The 13,305-nt window shown below is 44.5% G+C and overlaps 1 protein-coding gene across 5 annotated transcripts in view; it reads right to left on the minus strand.

The window, feature by feature from the left end:
• Positions 1–2,635: 2,635 nt before the first annotated feature.
• The window catches only part of hsf1 (heat shock transcription factor 1), a 98,055-nt gene continuing 87,385 nt past the window's right edge, over positions 2,636–13,305 (minus strand). For 4 of the 5 annotated variants that reach the window (XM_052015974.1, XM_052015976.1, XM_052015975.1 and 1 more), the window contains 2 exons: positions 11,348–11,414; positions 7,899–9,448 (listed from right to left, as the gene is read on the minus strand). In XM_052015974.1, the coding sequence (XP_051871934.1) occupies positions 9,237–9,448; positions 11,348–11,414 (279 nt within the window). In that variant the 3' untranslated portion in view covers positions 7,899–9,236. Of the gene's footprint in view, positions 9,449–11,347; positions 11,415–13,305 lie in introns of all 5 variants that reach the window. The other variant, XM_052015972.1, reaches the window with a different exon arrangement.

Consider the following 13,305-nt stretch of genomic DNA (forward strand, 5'->3'; position numbering starts at 1 on the left):
CCTGGCTGTTTTATGGCTTCTCACTCGGTCTACATACCACCACCAGGTCCCCGAAGTTTTTTGGGGCAAGAAGAAACACCGGGTGACTGCCGCACGTCTGAGCCTGTTGCTCGAGGAGGGCGGTCAGTCACTGGTGGCCTTCCTTACGCGGGTTGCGGATCTCCATCTTCAGCCCCTGCAGAGATACCTATATGCAGAGGGTGGTTGGCAGTGATGTTCAGTGTAGAGGGGGACTGCCTTCAGAGTGACACACGGCTCTCAGAGCATCAGCTCTGCTACTCTGAGGGAGTTGACCATCTTTTGCGGGGAGCTTTGAGAGTCTGAGACACAGTTGGAGTTGGTCAGAGCACAGGCCCACTGCTGGAGGGCATTCTGGCTGTCAGGGTTTGTGGACCTGGGGACGTACCGGACTGTGGAGGAGTAAACCATCAACACCAATGTTTTCAGCTAAAGCCTCTATCAGCTCTATCACCGTGCATGCTGAGGGAACCTGATGGGGCAATCCCCATCCAGCTGATCCCTGCTCTGCCAGAATAGCTCATCAGATTAAGTCCCCAAAAGCTTCCTCAGACACCCATCCCACACAATTTGAGCCATAATTCAGAAGTTCCTTCTGTGCTGTTCCACACCAGAGGGCCGTCCTGTGTACTGTTCTTGCACACTCTCCACTTCCTTGCCCGCTGTATAGACACACCATGGTGGTCTGTTTAGCCATCTGGCACTTAGGGGTCCTCAGTGGAGGTCTCTCTATTAGAGTCCTTCCTCTTTACAGTGGGGAACCTGGGCTGCCCACAGAACGCAAGAGGCCGCTCCTCCATCTGTGGCTGCACTTTATCCCCACGCTCCGCATCTTTGGGCACCCAGTGCTGTCAGTGGAAGGTCAGTCTGGGGCCCTCCACATTGAGCTATAGGGCCTGGTTCTCGTAGCCATTCACAGGTCCAGGAAGGTGGCTGTTGGAGCAGATCTGTCCAAGCTAACTACCCACCCCACCTCTGAGGATATAACCAGGCCCAGGTAGCTCTAGAGGAGGAGGATGTGGCTCAATGGATTCCAAGGACAAGGAAGATAATATTTTATTGTGTGTGTTTAGTTTGTGTTTTAAACCAAGTTATTTTAAAACAACTAAAAATGAACAAAAAGAAAACCACAGAAACACAGATCAAGGCCAAATAGAAGATTCCCAGGTTGGACACAGAGTGAAGGGCCCTCGACCCTGTTGCACCAGACACCAGTAGGGACAGCAGGTATTACAGACTTAAGGCTCTCTCCACAAAACCCCTCAGGTGGTGTTCGAAGGCAACCTCTGCTGCACTACCTTTCTGTGAGCTGCCTCCTCTCACGCACTACCTTTGTGCCAGTTCTGGGAAGATTAATACAGCAGAAGTCTTGCCTTTTCTACAGCATCTTTCATTGAACATCACAGTTCTTCACAGCCACTACTGTACCTTTACAGTGCAACAGTTGTGTGACGTGGGAAAGGCAGCGAGTAACTTGCACACCATGAAGATCACCCTTAGTCTGCAATCTGGTGAAACTCAATTTTAGAGGAAATAGCATGGAAACAAGCCCTTCAGCCCTTCAAGTCTGCACCAGCCATCAAACGCCCATTAATCTTACATTGATCCTATTTTTTTGTATTCTCCCCACATTTGCCTCAGACTCTACCATTCACCTCTCTTGTGCTGCCTTTGTGGTATTTCTGGGAAGATTCATAAAGCAGGGGCAACTTACTTTGGCCAATTAACCTACCAACCCTGCACATCTTTGGGATGTGGGTGGAAACCAGAGCACCTGGGGGAAACCCATGTGGTCACAGGGAGAATGTGCAAACTCCCAACAGACAGCACTGAAGGTCGGGATTGAACCTGGGTGTCTGATGAGGCAGTGGCTCTAATAGCTGTGCCACTGTGCAGTGAGTTTAATAGCATGTAGCTGAGGAATAAATACTGGCTGGGACCTCAGAGTGCACACACCTGTTTTACTCCAAAATTGAGGGACTTACTTATTACAACACAAGACCATTCAAGCTCATCAAGTCCATGCCAACTCCCTGCAGAGCAAACCCCCCCCCCCACCCCAATGTTACAGTCATTTCCCTATAGTCCTGCAAAAAACATTCTTTCACACACCTATTAGCTCCCCTTGGATTCTTTCACCACTGACCTACATGGGGATAATTTATAATTGCCAAATAACCTACTAGCCTGTACATCTTTGGGATGTGGATGGAAACTGGGAAACCCACTCAGTGACAGGGAGAACGTGCAAACTCCACATAGATAGTGCCGGAGGTTGGGATTGAATTCGGATCTCTGGAGCTGTGAGGAAGCAGCACTATCCACTCTGCTGGCTATAACCATCTGGCAGAGCAGGCAATGAACCCTTTAAACATCTCATCCAAACGAGAGATAAGCGTGGATGGCAAGTAGCGACTTTCGTTTTTCCGTACATTCCTTACCCATTACAAACTGGGCACACGTTGTCCAAACATAACACTAAGCCAAGAAAGGCTAGATTCAAAACCTGGGACAGAAGGTCAAAGTACAGAGTGCAGACCTTCTGTGTCAGAGCATTCAAAAATCAACAATCCTAAATCAGAAGAACAAAGAAATGTCAGACAGCGCATTATGACTTTTTCCTTTTATGGATAGATTATATATAAAATCATCTTTATTATCACATAAAACAGTTGCACTTACAATTTATCTACATTTCAAAGTCCCTTCACTCACTCAAGGGATCTGTATTTAAAGCATTTAAATACAATATTGAAGACTTAATGTCTGATACATATATTTGCCAATCACCACGGGAACTAACCGAAGACAGTGCTACATGGCGCTCAGTATCAAGTGTTGAAAGGTAGAATGTGGTGTGTGGATGGTCTGTCTGAGTAGGTGTGTAGGAATGTGGCTGTGTGTGGGGTGTCTATCAGTTTGGTTAACCGGGAAAACCACAAATGTAAGAATGTGTTTGTTTTACATATTAGATTTACTTTAAAATCTCAAATCACCAGAATGCCAATGTTAATTTTTGGTCTGCGGGAGAGTCAAAAGCTTCAGGGAACAGGTTGTAAGAGTGGAGCCAAGGCCAAGATCAAACCAGCTTTGACTTCAAACTTCTGACAGACTCGAGGGGCCGATTCCTGCCACTGTTAGATATCAGAAAGTAGGAAATCAAATCCGTTTACACCCAGACACATTTGAATGAAGGAGCTGCAGCATTCGTCTTGTCAGCAGGATGGTACATGAGCCACATGGTCCCTGCGCTTTATCAGGCTGGAGGCCTGTCTGCAGGGATGATAAGCCATGGGGGTCAGGGACTGCACCAGGGTGACTGAGGAAACACAGATTTGCTTCAAACTTCAAGAGGTTGTAGACTGTTCCTGTGGGTGGGGCAGAGAGGAAGGGCTAGCTGCAGTGCCCCAATGCCTGTCCACAACCTTCCTCTGCATTGTGTTAATGCTTCCAAAGTGCAGGAAGGAAGAGGGTAGCCACTCCCCTAGTTCAAGACTCCACAGACAAAGGAAACAGCTGTGCCCATCTCCTCACCAGTCCCTTCACAATCTTACCTGTCCTGATATGACCCGAACTTATTCCTCTAGACTCTAATGAACACAGGCCCATCCTCAGGACAGCTCTAGTATCCCAGGCTTCTACCTACTCTCTGGAATTTAGAAGACTGAGAGGATCTCATCAACTCATTCAAATTTCTTCAGGACTGAGATGGAAATCATAATTAAAAAGAAAAGCACCAAGTTTATGGCACAGAAGGAAGGCATTTACAAAAGAGAAACTTCTTTAACAATGGGGTGGTGAATCTTTGGAATTTCCCACTCAGTGGACAGTGGACTATTCAAGACTGAGTTCAATAGATTTTTATTTAGGTATTAATTGAGGGTCATCAAAAGGGAAATGGTGTTATGGTAAAACAAAAGCCATAACAATTAGACGGCAGAACACTGCGAGGGGGCAAATGCCTGCTCCAGCCTCCTCACATTGAACCCGTGTTCATTCTGAGAGCGGGAGACCAAAACTGCACACCACATTCTGTGCAGTTGTAGCAGGACTCCCTAACTCCAAGCAATTTGCCTTCCTAATTGCTTGCTATACAGACATCCAGACTTCCTTTCATTTCATGTGGGTTAATAACAGACAAGATACCACCACAGTTTTTGGTACTGGAACCCAGTGCCCAACACAGCAATGGAACAGAATTCAGGAGGAAGGAGACATCCCCAGTTTAAAATTTCAACTGAGTAAAGCAGAATTCAAGATCTGAAGGGGGAGAGCTGGGGACCTGATGATACCTTTAATTGCTAGTCCACAAGCAGCACACTGACTAATACCTGGGAGCTCAAGTATGATCAGATATTAATTCACATGCAGACTTAACATCAACAGGCAAATCACTGCTCCTCTGCACTGGTGTTGTGAGCTAACAGTAGTGGAGGATTATTCTGTGGACAGGGTCAAGGTAAATGACTGTGGGGGTTCAGCAGTGGCTGGGGATTTACTACAATGAACATGGGCAGTCAGGTTACTGGGCACTTAATCTGGAAGGCCCTGGTACTGGCACAATGCACAGCTTGCATTTCCTCATCACATCCCTCTTTTGGTTGAGGGAATCCCGATTTTCCTACAGCTCTTTCCCCAGTACTCTACAGGGACATTTCCACTGGTTGGAGCCTGTTCCTTTAGCCCTGGAAACCACAAGGATCACCTATCCTGCCCCTTCCATAACAGGGCAGAGATTCGATCTGCTCTGAGGAATTGGGATGCACCACAATCTATGGGAGGTGCTGAGGGTGTGCCGCAGCGTCAGAAGCAACACCTTTTGCTTTCTCAGTTTGCCAAAGAGCAAATAATCTGAAGCCTGGACCAAATGTTTGGAAAACCAAGTGCATATTCCACTGTGGAATTTAAATGTCAGTTCATTGAATAAGTCTGGAATAAAAAGTTTAGCTCAGTGTTTATTGTTGGATACAGAGCAAAGCTCTTTACACTTTCCCATCAAACATTCCCAGAGCAGGGACAGAATAGGTTAGATACAACGTTCCCTCTACACTGTCTCATCAGCAACTCCCCCCACTCCCAGGGTAGGGATAGAATGGGTTCAATACAGAAAAGCTCGCTCTATACTGGTCCTGTCACACATTCCAAGTGCAGGGATCCTCCCTCTGACCCATCACACACCCTTACAGCAGGGGCAAACTGATTTAGATACTGGCCCAAACAAGAGTTCAGTCTCATAAATATCGTGAGTGAACCTGGTTGGTTGTCTGAAATGGCACAGCAAATGCCTCAATTGTAAACACCTCTGACAAAATACAATCATAAAAACAACAGCAAGACCACCCAGGACTGATCCTGACAGTAGAACTGGACACCCAGCTATCTGTTCAGAGCAGATTCAAGTATCCATGAGGTGCTATGGGCCAGTGGCTGGAGTGCATTTCCTCCCCTCACCTGTGACTTCATAGCCCAACATATCCTCGAATTCAAACCCCGGGAACAACTCTGCTTCTATGAGGACGGCATGGCAAGTGCTGCAGAAGTCATACCTAAAAATGAGTTGTCCTTATTCATGCTTCATCAATAGACTTCCTTCCACCTTAAGAACAGAAGTGTAGATACCTACTGATGATTGCACAATGTTCAGTTCCATTTTCAACGTGCCTGATAACAAAGCAGTCTATGCCTAAAAGAACTAGATAACATTAAAAAAAAAATGGGCTCCACACACATATCAATGATCAACTCCAAGAAGAGAGCATAATCACCTCACCTTGAGCATTTAGGAGATGCCATCGGCCAGCAAGTGGACCAGCCACATAAGCTACACAAACAGAAGAGGAACTGGGTATACTGCATTGTGACTCAGCCCCAGAGCCTTTTCATACACAAGGGCCAAGTTTGGAGTGTGGTGGAATTCTCTCCAGGTCTCGACAACCCTCAAGATGATCAACGTGGCCATAAACTTTGTAACGGCCTGAGTGGTACCCGGATATTCAAGCAACCACCAATGCACACTGCATGAGCTGAGGCTTCTTTGACAGCCCTCTCCTACAACTACAAAGGTCGTAAGCAGCAGATGCATGAGAACACCACCTTTAAGATTCCCTCTAAATCATATATCATCCAGTTTCGGAAAATATATCACTGTTCCTTCACTGTTGGTGGATTAAAATCCTGCAGCTTCCCACAGTTTATTGGTGTAGCTTCAGCACATGAATTGCAACAATACAACGAGGAAGCTCACCAGCATCTCTTTCAAGATTAATTAGGACTAAGATTAAGTAGTAACATTGCTTTTTTTCCCACCACTTAGGGCATTGCTGCAACCACAAGCCATTGAGCTCAACTCCTCAATCACAGTATTTAATTAATTCCCAACAACTCCAGAGATGCTTGTCTCTGCTGACTCCCCGAAGACTACTGTGGTGTGCTCCTTGTAGGTACCCACATTCCCTCTGCATCCTTGCCCGACACATCCAAAGTCCTTCAAATATTTCATTCACCCTCCTAGCTGGCATTCCTCAACCACCCACAGCTCCTCTCTCAAATTTATAATAACTAATTAAGACAAATTTGGGGCTCCACCTTGAAGCAGCTTTTGTCCCCTCCCCTCCCAATACTCCCCCTAACTTCTCCCAATACATTTCCTTTAGCACATTTTCATTTCTTGACGGAGGAATAGTTTCATACTTTTTGTTCAGAAAAGTACAGGTTTCATTTAAATACTAGGCTAAAGGTTTTACTCTGGACTAGCAACCCAATATTGTTAAATTCATATTCCACTGTGACAATCTGGGTAAAAAAAATAATTGTTAAAACCCAATTTCTGGCCCAACGTAAAATGAAATGACCATATATGCTGCCAGACTGTCATGAAAACCCAAGTGGTTCAACTACTGCCCTTTCTGGATGGAGGTAAATGCCCTAATGGTCTGAGCTGCAACCTGAGGATGACTTGCCAATTAATGGACCTAACTGTTCAGGGGTCAGGAAAAGTAGCAAGGTGTGAGGTGGAGGGAAGGGTTAACAGTAGTACAGTTTTAGCATTTTACGTGTGCTATAAGACACTTATGCTGGAGTTACTATGCACACTCAATTTACATCATGAACTCCTTTAGGAACATTTCATTTTTTCCACCTGGACAGGTACATGGAAAGGTAAGGTCTAGAGGGATATGGGCCAAACACAGGCAAATGGGACTAGCTCAGGTAGGCAACTTGGTTGGCACGGACGAGTTGGGCTAAAGGGCCTGTTCTCCATGTTGTTTATCTCCATGTCTCTATAACTATTTCTTCGCTACAAAGCTCATGATTTCAGGCATAATGCTGTTGGTACCAAAGGGTGACAACAGGGATGAGAAGGGCTAGAATCTCTCTATATCCAGAGCTTATCATTATTGATTCCTTGGTTATTGAACTAAGCACACACTTTAACAAACAACGAAAGCCCCATGCAACAGCAAGTGACAGAAGAGCTTACTCTTACATCAACTCTTTCACATTTCCCCCAGAGCTTGGGTAGCCAATAAACAAGTTGGGAAGTGCAGCTGATGCTCAACAGACAAATCTATCAGAGGAATTCTTCTTCCAGGATAACATCACCAGCATGAAGGCTCTACTAATGCTTAGGCAGCTCTAATGGGAGCACCACACTCCGTCTCTGCATCTGACACCAGACTTGTGAAACAGGCACTCTGAGCTCTGTTGTGACAAAGGATTTCCAGGGCAGAGAAAACACTTCCAAGGATGTTCTCAAAACTTTCTTGGAACAAAAATATAGCATTGCCAGTGAAATATCTTTGGCTTGGGACTGCCCAGAATGGAGGAGCATCCTGGAAGGCACCAAGTACTTCAAGTCTCTTCGATGGAGGCCAAGTAAAAACAGCAAAAGTGCCAAACCTCCCAGACAACCCACCCACCCTGTCAAGCTTCTTCTGCCCCACTCTAGCAAAGTCTAGAGTCGTCTTGAGCCATCCTCAGCTCCAAGGGACTGGCCAAGTTGGCAGCCAAATGCACAATGCAAGGTCCTACAAACAAACATGACTGGGCAACAAATGAGAGATGATCTGTTTTACTTACAGCTGGGTGAGAGTTAAATTTTGGCCAGGACAGTGCGAGGAAACCTTTTTGAAAAATGCCTCTTTGGCTCTTTTGCACTGACCCTAGCAGGGCTAGCAGTTTATTGAAAGACTACACAATTACTGGGTGGGGGTTTGTGGGTTGGGGCAAGTATCAACTGAAACTGTGCTTTCTAATTGTAAGCACCAAGATCTAATAAAAAGCATTCAAAATACTGAGAGAGACACAGCCCTTCACTCCCTTGAACTAAACTAGTGTTGGAAAGAACACAGGATTGAGTTCAGTGGATTGAACTCATCTCCACTGTGGGTGAGTTTATGCGCGTGTTAAGAAGTGGAGATGAGACGTGCATGGGTTACAACTTGTTAGAACAGATTCCAACACCCTCCCCATTCCAATTTCTGATCCTTCACAAAACCCTTTTACAAGCTTCCAAAATATAATGTATAAAAAAATAAACCTCCTTCTACCGCAGCATCACAGGCTTTAGAATACAAGCTGGAATATTTACTTGTCTTTTTAAAAAACCTTTTTTGTTTAATAATATATGAATCAAAAATACATCTTCAGTAATCAGCAACTGGATTAACGTGTAAATATACAAAAACAAGGACAATGGAGGCAGGGTTTGGGGAAGGAGGGGGTGGAGAGGAGGGGCAGCACAGAAGTAAATGAAACAAGATAGCAGAATTCTCTCTCCTCACCCAGGACAAAAATCAGAGTGGTTTCGGAATTTCCCTCAGACAGAACCTGGTGCTGTTGGGACAAAGGTCTAACTGCTCCCCAAGAGAGGGGTGTATGGCATGGGTTGGGAAGTATAAAGAAACAAGACTATAAAATTGCAATCTGCAATCAATCTTGTCCTTAATCACAACAGGATAAGAAACCCTATGATACTCTTCCCTGTCATAGTACCTGGGCTGTTCTTGTCATGAGAGTTTCAGGTTAGTAACACAAACTGGTCATCAAAATTAATATTTATAGATACTGTTTCACTCTTTTGTACTGCATCCTTTCCTGAAGCAGAAAGCTATGGCCCAAACAAGCATTCCAGCAACTGGCATGTTTGGGTGGGTGGGGGGGTGGGGGGGGGGGGGGGGGTGGGATGGGTGAGAAAGGGGAGAGGGTTTCTCCTATAGTTAGGAGATGGAAGGATCCTTTGTTGTTGACAGGTTGGTGCTTGATAGGAGGGAGAGTGGGTCATCGTCCGTGGGTTCTGGATTCAGGTTCTCTTCTGGTGGAAAGAATGGAGAATCTCCAGGATCAAATAAGACAGGGAGGTCTCCTGTGTCGTTGGAGTTGGAGTCGACTAGCAGCAGAGGTGGTGCACTGTACTGGACAACCTGTTTTCCTGGACAAACAGGGACATAAAACAGAAATTACTACATTGCACAGGGAGACAGAAATGGTCAACAGATGAAGAGGGATGGGAACCAACAGCATGGTGATAGTGACAGGGCCCAGTGTGGTCAGCAGTCAGACACCAGGTTGGAATGAATGGCATCACTACATCTGAAACCATGAAGAGTGGCATTGGCAACCAAAAGCCTTGCTCCCACCCCAAATCATATTATTATTCCATGGCAGAAAGAAATAAGCACCCTCCTCTGATATTCAAACCTGGCAAAGTGATAACATGTGAAACAGGAAGAGCCCTTGAATCCACTTGACCCTTTAGGGAGATCATGGCTGAAATACATCTGAATTCCCTCCACCCTCCTTTGCTTCACATCCTCCAACATCTGTTTCTGATGACTGTATGTAGTTGAGGATGACATGTTGATCAGGGCACTGAGACAACTCTATTCTACTCTAAACAGTGCTGTGAGATACAGAACACCCACTGGAACCAAATGGCTTGGCCACATCAAGGCGTGGCATGATCCATAAAGTCACAAAGTACTGGCTGAGGTTGGATGGCAAAGTGGGGACTTCACACACAATCTTCAGACTCTGTGGAACAGCAGCCCCAATGAGTCAAGGTGATGTTTAAGCTGAAGATAAAGCCAGCTTCAATCCTTAGTTTATTGGCAAAAATATAATTTAGGAGACTGAGCTGCAAGCCTGGAGGTGTGCTGAGGGGGCTTCGAGGGACTGATAGGATGGACGTTGAGAATGCTGGAGAGCCCACACTTCATCCCAAGATACAGGATAGGGGCTGGCCATTTAGGAATGAAGTGAGGGCAAGGAGTGGAATCTCTTTACCAAGAGCTTGGGGAAGTTTTGGAATGCTCTGAACACCCACAGTCTGTGGGGTAGTCAGTGAGCATATTCAAGGCTGGTATCCATAGATTTTTGGACTCGAGGGTATGGGAATTGGGCAGGATTGAGGCGGGAATCAGCCATGATGGTGCACAGTAGGGTTGGCATGAGATGCTGTACTGACTGCTTTCGATTTCTCCCTTTGATATCAATTAACCTCTATACTATTTCCACCGGTTATAAATACTAAGAATATCTCAGAAATAATCCACATGTTTTAGCTGGTGTTTTATGTTGCACTGAAACCTCCTCCTACACCTCCATCTCCCTACTCCGTTTCAGATCTGCTATACATCTTTTGTTTTAATTTTTGCTGAATCAAAAGTCACTGAAGAGTTGAGAAGGGGTTTTAAAAATACACAGGAAATGCAAGCTGAACACATAAACCATAAAAGCATCACTCTCAGATTTGGGCATACAATTCAAGTGGGTGCTGATGCTGCATTATATGCTAGATGAGACTTTAAAATGAGACTTCATTTGGTTTGGATTTTTTTTTACAAAAAAGTCTCCACTCAAATTGAGTAAAACCACTAATCTCCCATTGCAGCAAGACAAAATTTCAACTTAATAATAATAGCAGCATTTAATTCTAATCAATAGGAATTTGCAGCCAATTCTTAAGGTGAAATTATCAAAGGTTAAAGAGATGTACTATTTAAAGAGAAGTAGGAAGTCTGCCCAGTGACCCCAACAAGATTAACTCCATAAACAAATGCAGACTGACTGGTTACTGATTTCACTCTGGTTTATGGGAATTTGCTGTATCCCTTATACACACACAATACTTGTCTAGACTTTCAGGCAATCAGTGGCTGTATAAACCTGTGTAGCTGTAGTGTGCCTTGGGAAGAACACCAGCAGATAATGGGAAGTCTTGACCTCTACAAGAAGCTACATTCAACTGAAGAAATTCTGATTCCAACTATTGAGCAGTTGGCACAAAGCTGACTGTAGGCTTATAAAGGTTCAGTGGTCTTTACATTACCTGTATCTACTGTGCTTGTGTTTGTATCTGAGCATTTCTGTTCCTGTGAGCCCAATAAATCCTGCATCTGTCAAGGGAATTAGTAAAGAGAGATATAGGTAACATGGACAAAATTATTTTGTCAAATCCTTAAATACATATCCTAAAGTACATTTTGAAGTTCGTGAACACAGGCAATAGCAACATGTCTGGGGTGGGTCTTTTCTACTTAAAGTTACACTGAAGGCAAGAATTTCTAATGAATCATTGAGGTTAGCATTAGCTGATGTCGACTGGTCAAGTTTTACCCAGATTGTCTTGGGTTGAGAGGAGAAAATCAAACCACTATTGACTGCAACCTTGAGACATATTCTTGAAGCAACAGTGCCCAGACACGAGAAAAACACAGACAGCAGTGTCATTGCTTGAGAGGTGGTGAATAGATGCTCAGTATCCGTAGAACACTACAGAAGATCAAAGCTGAATGCAGGGTATTCGATAGACAACTAAAAATCAGGCAGGCAAGAAAGACCAGAGGATAAGATAGTTTCATGCTGTACTGGCTTAGAAAATGACCCCCAACTGGAGCTAACCTTTAACAACAGCAGCAGCTTGCAGTTATGAAGCCCCTTCAATGCAATGAGGAGCAATTATTATCACAATTTTAAAGCATGCCAGAAAAGGACCCATTGGATCGGTAACCGAAAGCTTGGTCAAAGAGACAGGTTTTAAGGAGCAATTTAAGAGAAGAGACATTGGCAGGCTTGGGTCCTGGCTACCAATGGTGGAACAATTAAACTCAGGAACATTCAAAATGCCAGATAGGAAATTATCTGTGGGTTGCATAGTTGGAGGAGGCCACAGGGAGATACTGAAACAAAGACAAATAGTTTCAAACCGAGGCATCGGCAGATGAAGGGCCAGTGTCGGGCAGCAAACACAGGCACGTTGGTGAACTCCATTTGGCATAAAGCTCTGAGCTCAAGTTCAGAGTGCAAAAGTGGAAAATGCCACATCTGAAGGCAAGGACACAAATGAGAGCTTCTGCAACTAATGAATTGAGGGAGGGACAGAGACAGGGGACATCACAGGCAATATGGTAGTAGACAGTCAAGGTCAGAAAGAAACAATAAGGAAATGGGCTGGGTGAGTGGAGAGAGGTTAGATGGCCTAGGTAGCAGACAGTACAACACAGTCACCCATTGCTTGACTGAATTACAGTAGCACATTGATCAGCATCATATCCCTCTCTAAATCACAATAGCATGGAAAGCAAAAGAAAAAGATCCCCAAACCCAAAAATCATCCAAGTGTACAATGGCAGAGGGCAGATCAGAGGACTGGACAGAATATTAAATAACAGAAACTACTGACTAAAAGGTTAATAAGGAAGGAACAATTAGTGTGTGAGAAATTTAAAAACAAATAGTAAGAGTTTCTGTACATATCTAAAACAGTTAATTAACAAACTGCACATTGATCTTATAGAAGTTGAGGATGGGGAGTTAGTAATTGAAGATGAGAGATGACCAATGAATTAAACAGGTATTTTGCATTAGTTTTCAATATAAAGGATACAAGTAACATCCAACAAATAGCTGTAAAACAAGAATCAGGAGGGAAGAACTCAAGAAAATTATAAATCACTGGCACTGAACAAATTGTTGGAGCAGCAGGCTGATAAGTCCCTGGTGTTATTGACCTCAGGTTTGTAGAGATAGTGTTTTCAGCTTGGAAAAAAGCCCTTCACCTACAGAGTCTACACTGACCAAGTATCCATTTTACATTAATGCCATTTTATTCTCCTCACGTTCCCATTAACTTCCCCAAATTCTACAGCTCACCTAAGCACTGGAGGCAATTTACTATGGCCAATTGGAGGACCTGGACAAAACACAGGGAGAATGTGCAAATTCCACACAGACGGTACCTGAGGATTGAACACGGGTCCACGGAACTGTGAGGCAGCAGTTCAACTA

Source organism: Pristis pectinata, chromosome 5 (assembly GCF_009764475.1).
Source record: "Pristis pectinata isolate sPriPec2 chromosome 5, sPriPec2.1.pri, whole genome shotgun sequence".
Classification (NCBI taxonomy): Eukaryota; Metazoa; Chordata; class Chondrichthyes; order Rhinopristiformes; family Pristidae; genus Pristis; species Pristis pectinata.